Source organism: Peromyscus californicus, unplaced genomic scaffold (genome assembly GCF_007827085.1).
Source record: "Peromyscus californicus insignis strain IS unplaced genomic scaffold, ASM782708v3 Scaffold_15__1_contigs__length_86483966, whole genome shotgun sequence".
NCBI lineage: Eukaryota > Metazoa > Chordata > Mammalia > Rodentia > Cricetidae > Peromyscus > Peromyscus californicus.
The window spans coordinates 75712540-75726933 of record NW_026294447.1 but is presented as its reverse complement, the minus strand read 5'-3'; the positions used below and the strand labels follow the sequence as shown (position 1 = coordinate 75726933).

Sequence of the window (14394 nt, the reverse complement as noted above, 5' to 3'; positions counted from 1 at the left end):
CAAAATTACCCTCACAGTAACACACACACACACACACACACACACACACACACACACACACACACACACACACACACAATAAAGCAGGGATAACTCAGGAAACTACAGATGACCAAAGAAATCCAAACTCAGAACAATGATGTGCTTAAAGCCTGTCCCCACCCCTGACCCCTACCCCCATCTGTCTCCAGGCTCAGGCTCAAACTCCCTTATCTTGTGCTAATAAAAGAGATCCAACAGTTGAGCCTCAAGAAGACTGAGCTGTCCCAGCTCCTTGTTGCTCTTGTTATCCTTCCATTGTCTTCTTAGGAGTACTGACTGGTTCCCCAGAGACCTGTCTGCCTGCCTGGACCTAGGAATCTGAGGTGTCAATAGGGTCCTTTTATCCCACACATCCCTCCCCCTCCTTTTAGGGAGGCTGCCTGAGCAGCAAAGGAAATCCCTGCAGACTCTTGTCTTGTGTAGAATTTTGTCCTGTGCTCATTAGGCAGACCTCTGATTTGCTTCTAAAACATGATTCATTGGTTGGGAAAGAGGAAAAATGGAGTTATTTAAGATAGAGGTTCTAGGGAACGAAGCAGGGTTTTTTGTTTTTTGGGTTTTTTTACCTGTTGGGAACAAAGCAGGGTTTCTCACCCTGTTGGCCTCCTCTCCTAGGCCAAGCCCCAGGTTGCTATGCTATGCTATATGCCATTTCAAGAGGCAAGTGCCTACCTGGAAAGATCCTACCAAGGGATTATGGACTGAGGCTGACCTCAGAAAAACATTCTCTGCCCTCAAGGTCTTTCAAAGATTGGACTGTCTGGGCTAGCCCTCACTCCAGGGAGCTCAAGTAAGAGACGTTCATACCCATGCTGTGCCACTGGCTTCTTTAGTTTAGACATGAAGTTTTTCCTCACAGATTTGCTGAGAAGGGGCTGGTTTGCTTTGTTCTCCCAGCTCTCTATCTTGAACATGTGGTATTTATGTAAGTACAAAGACCTAAAGCTGTTTCCATAAGACGAGGAGTCATATAGTCCTATAGAGTCATCAAGTCAACATTAAACATACAAACGCTTATAAAATTTTGATCTTTAGAAGGTCCCTAACATGGGACACAATAGGAGGACTTTAACCCCTCCCACTCCTCCTTTGGGAGCCGAATGACAAACTGCAGAACCCCACAAAAGACCCTTCTGCACATCCCAGCCCATAGTCATCTTGTTTTTTTATTTATTTACTTATTTATTTTTGGTTTTTCAAGACAGGGTTTCTCTGTATAGCCCTAGCTGTCCTGAAACTCACCTTGTAAACCACCCTAGCCTGTAGACTCAGAGATCTGTGTGCCTTCAAGGTGTGTGCCACCATTGTCTGGCCTATTTACTTCTCAAGGCTTCATGTTCCATGTAAGGGAAGCTACTAACTGACTCAAGAGAACATATTCTGCTAGTAGTTCGTGTGAATTAACTAGGTGGGATGCCTCTTTGTACAGCTGAAATCCAAATGTAGTATTCTAATGCAAAGTGCTAACATTAGAGTCATTGGTGGGGGTGGGGGTGTTTGATACCTCCTAGCACCCTTAAAGTCAGAGCTTATAAGTGGCTGGTGGGCTCTATGAGTGAATGTCCTAGGCATGGACAGCCAGCCAGTCCTTCCCCTCTGTTATCAGTAGACTTGTCTAACCAATGCCAATTTCCTCATTAGTAAAAAAGTATAATAATACTTACCTGTTAAGGTTGATGTGAGGATTGCATGCCCTAGTCCTGGACACACAGGAAGAGAGCTTAATGAATTAACATTAGGTCTCATCACTGATTACCCAAACTCTGCCAAGAGTTATGGTGCTCGGAGTAAGCTGCCAGGTGGCAATCCGGTGGTTTCCCAGTGTGCTAAATTCCATACATATCCAGTCAGGCGCTGTGGAGCTCTTCTGAGTTCTTTCTAAGGCCTTCTCATGCAGATCCCCCCTTTCTTGAATTATTTTAGCATGGGGGGTCTAGTTCTATGGGCTAAAGGTGCTGTGAGTTTCCAAGAACACTTCATGAATGAGTCACCCTATGTTTGTATATAGTATGAGACTTGGACACAATCGCATTAAAAATATAAAAGTCTAAACAGATAGGTTTCTGATTATGCTGACTACATGGGAATAAAGTTGCAGCTCCCCTCCATCTTATAGAGAAAGAATGGGCGCTCTCTCTCCCTCCCTCCCTCCCTCCCTCCTTTCTTCCCTCTGAAATCTGTTACTCCCTTCTTGTCCTTTGACCTTTTCTCAGCTAGAGGAGGGCTTTAGGGAAATAATAAGGATGCTGTGGTACGAGGTATTGATCTGAAGAAGGAGCATGTGGACTCCTTACATTGGCGCTCCGCCCGTCGCAGCACGACCAGGGATGTGGTACATTACACAAGCCAGTCCCCCTTGACCAGCTGTTTCTGGATGCGTCCAGCCCGTAGTTCAGCCTCTTTACACAGAAACATGTTGCCTTCCTTGACTCAATTCCTGTGAGACTAAAGGAAGTCCCATGTGGCCCAAGAATGATGTAACAGGGATGTGTGCTTCAGAATTCAAGACACGCCCTCTGAGTTCCTGGCATCTTTTTCCCCGTAATAATCACACAGCCACAGCTTTCCTCTGTGACCCTTGACGCCAGAGCTGCCTCGCCTTGGCCATGTTTCTAGCAAGCCCGGACTGGAGAATCCAGCTCTGCTTCCTGTGGGTCTGTGGAGGATCTGGGAGGGCAGGCCTGCCTAACTGGGTGTCCAGAGTGCTCTATGGGCTGGTGCTCCCGTTTTTGTGGTGTCTTATTTATTTGGTCCATTTTATTCACCTGCTGTAAGGTAGAGAAATCTTGGCCATTGAAGCTGTCCCCTACAAAAACATTGCAACAAAGTCCAGTCCCCCACTTCAGATAGTGATGAAATAGTTCATACTCACTTGTAAGTTGAAAGTGGTTGTACTTTCAACCTATTTGTGTCTTTGATTCTAAAGGGTGATTCCTATAGACAAACACAAAAAGGTTAGAAGTACAAAGATTAAAAATTATATACTATACTAAAATTTTTAAAAGAGAGAAAAAACATGTGAATATCACAGAAAATAAACTTTAAGCCCCCCCCCAAAAAAAAACAAAAACAAAAACAAAAACCACATATATACACACAAAACTACTACCAGAAACAAAAGTGGACATGTTGTTGTTGTAATGTAATAGAGAGACAGGGTCTCTCTATATAGCACAGGCTAGCCTCAAATTCATGAACCTTCTGTTTATTAAAGGCATGAACCATCACACACAAAAAAAGGGGAAGTAGACACAGGGTTCTACCCCTAACCAAGAAGTTATTTGCAATTGATACCCGGGGGCAAAGGGAAAATCAGTTTTCTTCAGTGGAGCCTCATGTGGTATGTCAGCCAGCTCAAGAACAAGCCCCATGGCCAAGGGTGATTGGCTAACACAAAATTCATGGTTTTTTTGTTTTGTGTGTTTTTGGGTTTTTTTGAAGAAGAAACAACATAAAATTCAATGGGTAGGGAGATGGGGAGGATCTGGGAGGAGCTGAGGGAAGAGGAAAACAATCAAAATATAGTGTATGAAAAAAATTAATTAAAAAAGTTCTCTCCATCAGGAATACTTAGCTATTATTAATATATATGCCTCTAAAAACTAAGCCCCAAAATAATATGTGAAACAAAAACAAATTGGAAGCGAGAACTCTATTGCTAATTCAACAGTAATATTAGGAAACTTACATATCCCCTTTTCAATTATAGAGAGATCAGTTAAGCACAATTTCAGCAAAGAAACAGAAGGTTTGAAGAATTCTGTGAACTTAGCAAATGCTCAGCAGGTGTCTGTAGATCACTTCCTGAGGCAGCAGCAGATACACTTCCTTCTAGGGTATGAATGGGGCACTCTCTGGCATAAACTGTATATGGGAGTATAAAATGAGTCTCAGAACATTTAAAAGAACTGAAATCATACAAATTTCTCCAATTACAATGGAATGAAATTAGTAACCAATAACAGGTAGAAATTAAGAAAATTCTGAAATGCTTACACAGTTTAAAACACATAGAAACATACTTCAAAATAAACAACAGACCAAAGAATAAGTCACAATGGAAATTTGAAAATTGAGAAAATGGAAACAATGTATAATATACCAAAGCTTATGTGATATAGTTGAAGTGGCATTCAAAGGGAAATCTATGGATGAAATGCCTATATTAAGAATAACTTTGTTGCAGGTAAAGTATATCTCAATAAAACATGCTACTATTGAAAGATTAATAAGCCACAGCTTTACTGATTGAGTTTGTATAATATCACATGTGTATAGTCACTGCATTCTCTCTAATTCTATTATATTTGGGAAAAACCACTAATGCTTTCAAGTCACATAATGTACACTTAGAAAAGCCCAACATGGCTGATAAGATGTATGGACAAATCTTAACTTATAATTCCTTTTATGGATGTGAAAGTATTTAGGCAAAAATGAGCTAATGTTTGCAATTTACTTTGAAATGTAGCATATGCAGATGAGTTGATAGGTGACTATGGATTAACCAAAGCAAAGATAATAAATGTTAATTACAAAGCAAGATGATTGCTTTATAGGTGCTCATTACAAAAGTTCTTAATTTTGTTGTGTACTTGAAGTTTTGAATAATGAAATACTGAGGAAAAAGCAGTGAGTTGAAAATCTCACTCTGGTCCCATCCTATAATTTACTGAGTGTCTCACTGACCTGAGGAAACTGTTTTCCTTAAGGAACATGTTCTCTTCTAGATAGTTCTTTCAGAATCCAGTATGTTGAAAGGAAACACTTCGGAGAGAGCCACTAGAGAGGTGCTATCACAGAACATCATAGTATTCTGTGACAGAATATGATATTACAGCCTCAAGCGCAAATCTGCTCAGGCGTTCTTCCTAGAACCTAACATTACATTTCATGGGGATTTAGACCAGTTTACTTCCTGTTACCGAATGCCTATGGAAGAAGAGAAGCTGGCCAACTAGAAATAAACTGAGAAGTTCACGCTTGCTGAGAAACATTCCATTTTCCACCCTGTTTCCGGCACTGTATGACTCTGCGCCTGGGCACCTCTGCTCTGGAAAGACAACTCAGATGCAGTAAACTCATTCCTTGTTCACCTCTCATGGCTGCCACGTTGGTGCTGAGGCTTCTGTGTTCCATGGAGAGTGATCTTCCTATGGATGAAGCAGATTCTAATCAGAGTAAGATCCAGATACACACAGCAGCTGCCCCCACCGCCTTTCCTGTAGTTCCTTCAACACAATGACAGGGAATTCCTACGAGGATCTCTGGGTATGCTTCAAACCCCCCACATCTTACAGCCTCCTTCAGTCACAGACCTTCCTGTCTGAAGCATTTCCGGCCCTCCTGTCCCTTAGCTCGGAGTACTTAGCTCAACCTGGGGAAGGGTCAAGACTCAGAGTTTTTCAAAAGACTCTTGGGTTATTTGATGTAAGGCTAAGCAGCTCCCTTCCTGGGCTTCCAAGCATTTGAAGAAAACTTGTTCTATGTCTTCAACAAGGAGGAAAAGTCCTGGCGTGCAGGATTATTATCACAGCTACTTGGCGGAGCTAGAAGAAAGGTTTGTTGAACTTAGCAAGGGGTTTTATTAGCCCAGACTCCAGAAGAAATGAGATAATAGGGTCCATGTTGAAAGACAGCGTTCGTCCACAGGTTTCTCCCAAGCTTCTTAGTAGGACCGTGCATACAAATGTAAGGATCAGATGTGTCCAACAAGCACACCACAGCTCAAGTCATCAACAACCACAGAATCTTGCTGATCAGCGGAAAGAGTGAGAAAATTAAAAAGCTCGCAGGACAGGAAAACGTGGGTGGGTACAAGGTGTTCCTGCTGAGCTGGCTCTCAGCTGCTCCTACCACTGTTTCCCCAGCTGAACACACTACACTGTCATCCTACAAGAGAGAGCAGAAATCCAGCCTAGCCAACCACCTGCCCCTGCTGGAGGAGAATGCTTTGCGTACACATTAACTCGGCTAACCCCTTTCACTGGCCTTCACCCTCCACCATTGTGAACTCTGGGGTGTGGGTGGGAAGAGGAAGAAAAGAGAAAAGAGGAAGTGTTCATCACCAGGGTTAAAAGAAGCCTTCCTGGCATGGGAGTTGGGGAAGAGAAAGTAGAAGAGCCGGTGCCAGCCTGCCTCTGTGCGTGGCTGCCTATTCAAACTTGCTTTCCTAGGCCACAAAGACAAGACTCACTGTTTCCTGAGGCTGAGCTGTATTGCAGGAACTGATGGAGCCTGCCAGGACCAGATCTCTCCAAAAGCAGCCTCCAGAATAGCCTGTACCCAACACTCCAAGGTCCTGCTCCCCATTGTCTGCCCTGGCCAAGCATGGAGGAGGGCCAGGCTGACCTGCTCCAGATGCTGGTACACCTGTATCACAGTAGAGGACACAGGCGTTATTCCTGGAAGGTGTCATCATCCTGGAGAAGGCCTCCTGTGCCCAGCACTTTCTGTTCTATGGCTCCTTTTCCAATTTTGAGCCTCGTAGGAGTTGGATCAGGCCAGGAAAAACATATGATGCTATAGCAAGCTGGAACCAATGGCTTGACTTTGGGTCCTGCCCAAGCTGAGTCTCTTGGCAGGAATTGATGAGGTAAGCCTGCTTTTTTTCTAAGTCCCCTAACTGGGGGAGAAACTAAATAGAGACAAGTCAGTGAAGCTCTGGTAGGTCACCACTTTGTACATTTATTCCTTCAATCTTTTGCTTCAGAGAACTTGTTTTATATCTAGAGCATACTAGAAGATGTGGGAGCCCGAAGCAGCTGGTCATGACCATGGCTGCCATCAAATACTGGAGATTTGGTGCCTGTGATCACAGTCTGCAACAGTCATGAGCAATAACGGTTCAGCGGTTCTTCCAGAGGAACCAGATTTAGTTCCCGTTACCCACAGGGAAGCTCACAACTCCAGTCCCAGGGACTCCACCACCCTCTTCTGGGCTCTGCAGGCACCACACACACCGTGGTACACAGACACACATAGAGGCAAAACACCCGTACGCGCGAAATACAATAACCTTTCAATTATTTATTTAAAGGACAGTAGGGGATGAAAAATTTGGACATTCAAAGATGAAAGGCAGAAGGAAGAATGTCAGTGTGGAAGCCATGATCAACTGAGACCACCACTGCAAGGATCCCCTACCAGTCCCCCAACACCACCACTACCACCCACACACACACATACACACTTTTTTTTTCTGTCTTGAATCGTGCAAAAACCTGACTACAGGGAGGGAATGCCCTTACTTACTATGATGTATTTTATCTCGGCTGGCATTTCACTGCCAGAGAAGTAGGTTGGTCTGTATGTCCCTAACTGGGGGTTGCCACTGGGCATTGCAGGTATACTTGGAACCCTCAAAGGCAGAGCCCACTTCATATGCTGCACGCAGGACTGCATGTGATCACACTTTTTCACAAAGGATTCAGGGTTTTATTAGTTTCCAGGCCTCCCTGCAGGCGTACGTGTTGGAGAAGACACCACAACACTTGATGGCAGCCCACATGCACGACACGCTAGAGCACTCCAAACACAGGAGAGGGCAGGATCTCTGACACAGAACAGCCCGACTCAACAACTGTAAAACCGTGGGCTTCAGAGGAGAGTTTCTGCTAAGAAGATGGCCCAGGGAGTAAAGTACTTGCTATGGAAATACAACTGTCTGAGCTCAGTTCCCTAGAATCTCTGTAGAAAGCCCAGTTCTCAGAGGCAGGCTTCAGAGACAGGAGCATCCTAGGGGCCCCATGACCAGCCAGTTGAGCCAAAATGGTGAGCCCCGGATTTCCTTAGAGACACTGTCAAAAAATAGGGTTGAGAGCAATCGTGGAAGACATCCAAAGTCTGTATCATGTACACACACACACACACACACACACACACACACACACACACACACACACTTACACAGGAGCTAGCTTATGATTTGAATGGCCAAAGGAGCAAAGGTATGGGTTATTGGGTCATTTTTTTAAAAGAGAGGAATCTTTGCATATTTACAAAGACGTACAGCGTGCATCACTATCTTTCCTGACATCTAGGACATGAAAAAGTAATTTTTATTTCTCCTCACTACTATGTGTGAAAACTCAGAAGTAACGTGGGCCTTCACCTCAGCCTCCGACCTTCATGACTGCATCTCAGAGCTCGTGATCATGAATTGCTTTGGACGTTTAACTGCCTGTGTTTTTTCCCGTTTGTCAGTTCACCTTTTGGGTCTTGGCCTCTATCCATACACACTGCAGTCATTAAGTGTGTATTCTGCCGACACGACCTCCCATTGTCGATGCTGAGCTTACAACCTGAGAGCACACTGGGTTTTTCAGTAACATCTCACAACTGATTCATTTCACTACCACTCCTAGTCCATTTTCTGAATGCCAGATTTCATCTCTCCTACTCTGTAACCCATAACCGGTGCTCTGTTCCCCAAAAGAAGACCTGATGTTTTATTTCAATGAAATTTTATCCTACAAAATGTGTAGGATTCTCTGGTTACCTCTTAATATGGAAGTCTTTCACCTTTTACTAAAAGATATGTAGGATTTGTCTCAACATTTTACCCAAATTGAGATTCCTTTAGATACCATAGTTGTCTGGTCTAATGTCTAAACTCTATACCTTTGTCTTTTGTTACCTCCCATCCACTCAGCATCCCTTCAGTGTGTTCAGTTACATGATCCTCAGCCCATGTTAGTGCTCTTGCACTTAAAGCCGACCATGTCCCTGATCACAAATCATCTCTGCTCTTTGCTGGGTTTCCCTTCATAGCATACATAATCGCCTGGCATACCGCATCCCCTCATTGTATCCCCTTTGGCCTCCTTTAGGATGGAAGATGTGTTGAAGCAGTAGTTTTTGTCACTTTCTTTCCTGCTGGCTCCATGTTTGTGAAAGGGTGTGGTTGAATCCAGCACCATCCTCACCTGTCTCAGTAAAAATGTTGAACCTGACAGGGCCAAGGCTCGGTTCATTACCACTTGCTAGAGGTTGCTAAGGATCATGGGACCACTTACAAACGTACTTAATGCTGTCAGCATCCAGCCTTACTCATCCTCACTTTATCCAGTGGGGTATCAAGAAACTTGATCACTTTTTTTTTTTTTTTGCTACAATTAGATAATTTCATGTTGGAGATAGCCCTCTCATCAATCAGTCCGAAAGTTCCCTTCACCCCCTCCCAAAAGGAAATGGGCTCCATCTGACCTGTGTTATCTCACTGCCTCTTGCTAACTGCACTCAGATTATCTTCGTGATGTCTCATCTGAAATTCTGCTCCAAGACAGCATTTTAACCAGTGGCCTGTCCAAACCCTGTGACTGCCTTTGAGAAAGACCTTCTAGACACACTGTACCCTCAGCTCAGGCTGGGGACCTTATCCCTAAGGTAACAGACATGGCATCAAGTCAGAAAGCTTAGGTGCAAAGGCAATGCTTCATCAAGTATTAGAACATTATTTTCTACTTCTCAACTTCTGTAGTTCATAAAAATGATCATATAACATGCAAAATATGATAGTATTTATTGTTATTTGATCTTATCCTTTGGGCTTTGCATCTAGTTGCTACACATAGGCCATAAAGATCCTAGTTTACAGTGTTGTTTATTTTCTTTAATTTAGTATAGGTCCATCTCATTCTCATCCCAAACTTACCCCAGTGACCTCCTAACTGTCTGCAGGCCTCTTACCTCATACTCTCCCAGTTTAGACTCTTCAGTGAGGCCACTCATGTATGATTAGTGGGAGCCTGTGGTGATCCATCCAGACTTCTCAGTCCCCTTTCAAATCTAACAAGTCAGAATCCACGTGTCCACAGGATCTTCAAGTGATTACATTCAAGTCTGAAACACACTCTCCTCTTTTATGCCATGCCACTCCCCACTGAAAGAGCGTTCTTACACTTCACATGAACCATCCCCAAACTAATGAACCACCTTAACTTTCAGATGAGATGCTTTTGACGTCATTGGTTCTAAGAACGATGAGCAAGTGTGTCAAATAACTTCAAAGTAGCTACAAAAATGATCAAGATCCAGTTAGAGACTCCCTTTTAGTGAAAGCGAAGTGTATCTCGGTGGTGAGAGGGCATTTGGGAAGCCTGTGTGGTGGGCTGAGTTCCTCTTACTCATTTTATGCTTACTCTGTGTTGGATACAGTGACAAGCATTTTTCTTATTTAATTCTTACCATAATCTTTTTAGAGAGGTTTTTTTTTTTAAATCTTTATTTATATGAGAAAAACTAAGATTCAAAACACTCCGGCCGTCTAGAATCACAACACTGGTCCAGACTGTAGTGTAAATAACAAATGCATCTGCAATACAGAGGTGAAGACAAGTGGTTCTGTCCTGAGAAGCCAGGGGCCTGGGTGGGAGGCACGGACACTCTCTCAGATGCCTAGTTTCTCCTCACACATGGTGTCATCGTCCCCAGTGTCCTCCTGGTTGGGCTGTGTTCCTGCCCTTGGGAAGCAGGAAGGGAGAAGTGAGGGGCATTTGATTTCTTATGAAAACACAATCCAAAGTCTTACCTGTCATTTCTGCTTACATTCTGTCAATCAAAGCTTGTGCACATGGCCACATTTAGTTGCAAAAAAGGCAAAGAAATGTAGGAACTTGGAAGTTACTTACTAGAAAGAAAAATGGGAATTACTAATAAGAGAAACCAGTAGGTTCTGCCCAGGTGCCTAACTGAAGGATGCGGTTCAAACCCTGTCACCAAAACTTGTAATCTTTGTATATAATTGACTGTTGGTAGATGTTGAATTGAGATAGATTGAGAGATATGTGGAAGCTTTTTTATGGTTTGGAATCATTTATTCCTTTTCTTTGCTTCCTTGACCACCAAAGTGATTCTGTGACAAATTGCCACAATTTTTAATGAAGTTATTTTTGCTTATAAAACAGGACACATATCTCTGTTGAGCAGAACTATTATAATAAAATAATCTACCAGTTATTTTCTAGACTTTTTAATGAAACTTTATTTTTTACATTTAGGGGTGTGTGTGTGTGTGTGTGTGTGTGTGTGTGTGTGTGTGTGTGTGTGTTTGCATGTACATGCTGGGGCATACATGCGAAGGTCAGATGAAGATTTGATTCTTTGTAATTCTTTTAAGAGTTGATTCTTTCATTTTTACCATCTGGGTCTTGAGGATCAAACTCAGACTGTTACAGGCTTGATAGTAACTGCCTTACCCAGTGATCCCTCTTGCCATTCTGAAATTGTTATTTTATTCCAAATAAATACATGCTGATTTTTTTGTGTTTCACGTAACTAGTTCATGTACCCATTGATAAGCACTTGAGATATATATATACATATATACATGTGTATATGCATGTAGATACATACATATATATGTGTGTATATGCATGTAGCACTTGATATATATATACATATATATGTATATATATATATTCTCCCAGATACATACATATATATGTGTATATAGGGATGCATGTATATTCCGCAAAATGATTTTACAAAAATAATTTTTACCAAATAATCACCTTCTTTATAAGAGACATTTGTCTTAGGAGAATGTCATTGTTTCAAATACTTCTGGAATTTCATTTTTGCAGGAGTACAGGTCAACTCATGTGCAATAATGCTTCATAACAACACCACCAAACATTCAGAGGCATGCAGCAATATTTAACTCTCACACATGTGGGTCCCCTGTGGTGGCCTGTGTGGCTAGCTCTGTCCCAGGCATCTCTGACTCTCCTGGGATAGCTGACTAGCTCGGACCTGTTTTCCTCTGGCTATGGCAGGAGGAGAAGAGAACACATGGAAATACTTGAGGCCTAGACTGGGAACTGGCATAAGCCAAAACACACCATGTAGCCAAACCCACAGTCAAAATCCAACAGAAAGAGCCCGAGAAGGCTTTCAGTGGGAGAAAATAGAGTCACGAGATAAAGGGTAGAAGCACACTCGGTAAGGAATCCAGGCCAGGGCCAATCAACAGCTTATCATGGCTTTGCCTTAGCAAGTTATTTTGAATGTTTGCCATGATAGTAACTATTTGACCATGTCACAAAAAATAATCTTATTTCTGGAAGAATTTGTTTAAGAATATGGTATTTAGTGCCTCCCTAATGCTGGGACCCTTTAACACAGTTCCTTCATGTTGTGGGGACCCCCAACCACAGAATTATTTTGTTGCTACTTCATCACTGTACTTTTCCTGCTGTTATGACTCATAATGTAAATGTCTGTGTTGTCCGATGGTCTTACGTGACCCCTGTGAAAGGGTCGTTCAGTCCCCAAAGGGGTCGCTACCCACAGGTTGAGAACCACTGGCTTAATGGCATAGTGGTTGGGATAAATGTCTTTCCTAGTTGACCACTCTGAGATGATTAAGATGCATTCTGACATTTGGTTCTAAAACAAATCTTTGTTGTTATTATTGCTTTTTTGAGACAAAAATCTCTCCTCATAGCCCTGACAGTCCCAGAGCTTAACTATGTAGACCAGGCTGGCCTCGAACACATAGAGCTCTGCCTATGTCTGCCTCCTGAGAGATGGGATTAAAGGTGTGCGCCGTCGTGCCCAACTCTCTAAGCTATTTGTCATAATAAATCCGATGTATTGTAGTCATATGCTAGCCAAGGAGAAAGGAGCTAGTAGAGGCTCACCCTAAACGTTTGTCTAACTCTGGAAAATATGCTTTCTGTGCAGATTCTCATTGCCAAATCCCCCCTGGCTCCCTTCACCTCCTTCGTCTACACCATCAGAGGGGAAGGCCTGGTTCTTCAAGGTAAGATCCTTCCGCTAAATGGCCACTGTGAGCATGTTCTTCTCAGTGCTGCCCTAGCCAGTGGCCAGCACTGCTTGGGTCCTTTTAGATGCTAGCTCAGGACAATTCAAAGGCCAAGGCGAATTAACCGGTGGTTTTTTTGTTTTGTTTTTAACCCTGATAAGATTGAGAGATTTGGCAAGTTGTAACAAGAATTTGACCGGAAGAAGGAAGAACAACAGGATTTAGTAACGGGACTGGAATGGAAGGGCTGGGACTGTTGTGTAGTGGATGAATGCTCATTTATATTGTTGCATTATAACAAACAAAATAAAAAGAAAAGCAAACAAAAACCCCTCCAAATGGGACAACAATAACAAAAAATTAGGGCTTAATCCGTTGAGATTCTGTAGACCAATATGAAACACTATGACCATAGATTATATATATATATATATATATATATATATATATATATACATATATATATACATACATATACATACATACATACATACACATATGTACATATGTATATTTGCTTATGTATGTATGTATTTGTGTTTTCATGTATACAGTCAGGTGCCTATGCATATTGAAACCTGAAGTTGACAGGGATCTTCCTCAATTACTCTCTGCCTTATGTCTGAGGCTGGGTCCCTTGCTGGCCTTATGTCTGAGGCCGGGTCACTTGCTAAACATGGAGTTCTCCCTTCTGGCGAGTAGGGCCAGCCAGCTTGCTTCAGGGAGTCTTCTGTCCCTGCCTCCTGTGCTGCGATTGTTAGTGGGCTGCCACAACCACCAACTTTTCACATGGGGCCTGGGGTTCCGAACTGCAGTCATCACATTTTCCCAGCAAGCACTTGGCCTGCTGAGCTGTCTCCTCAGCCCTGTAAAGATCTTGTAAGTAAGAAGATGGCCGTCACCTTTGAAGCTGGTATTTACTTTAGGCGAACGTTGAGGACACGTCTGGTTGTTGGTGAGAACTTGCCCCCACCATCTCCGCAGCAGATCCTGTGGTTTGAACTGTGAACAAGTTGTGGGTGCCTGCCTGGCCAAGATCTCCCTCTTAGCCCACAACCTGCAGGGCTGTGTGTGGGATTCCTGGAACCCCACTTCCCTGTGCTGAAGTCCCAAAGATGCTTCTTCTAGTTTGGATTTTGTGACATCATGGTCCTTGCCTTTAAAGGAGCTGGGTTCTTGCTCAAAGCAGAACTCCCATCAGGCCACGAACTGGAACTCACTTGAGTGGAGGTTCAATCCTAGCTTCTGGGTACCCTGGTTAGGAGAGGCTCTTGACATTGCCAGGTCTTTCCAGAAAATAGTTAACATGCAAGGGTAAATTTAAAACGTAGGCAATTCAGCCTCTGGAGTCACATGTCTAAAACTGCTCTATGGATTAAGGAGTGTTCAGGATACACACTTGTCTCCACTGTAAGGCCAAAGACCCCACCCACAGGGATGCGTAGGTGAGCATCTGCCCCACCAGAGAACCTTTGCTATTGCTTTGCATGGAGGAATGTCTGCCCTGCAGGGTTTTATAAACTCGGGTTTTTCCCCAGGTTTGTAAAACAGGGCAGTCGCTTCGGTGTCCCCAAGGAGATCAC

The 14394-nt window shown here is 43.1% G+C and overlaps 1 protein-coding gene across 1 annotated transcript in view; it reads left to right on the top strand.

Moving 5' to 3' along the window:
• The window catches only part of Rad51b (RAD51 paralog B), a 545966-nt gene that overhangs the window by 519204 nt on the left and 12368 nt on the right, over window positions 1–14394 (top strand). Inside the window, exon 11 of the mRNA XM_052739453.1 lies at window positions 12730–12808. Coding sequence (XP_052595413.1) covers window positions 12730–12808 — 79 coding nt within the window. The remainder of the gene's footprint in view (window positions 1–12729; window positions 12809–14394) is intronic.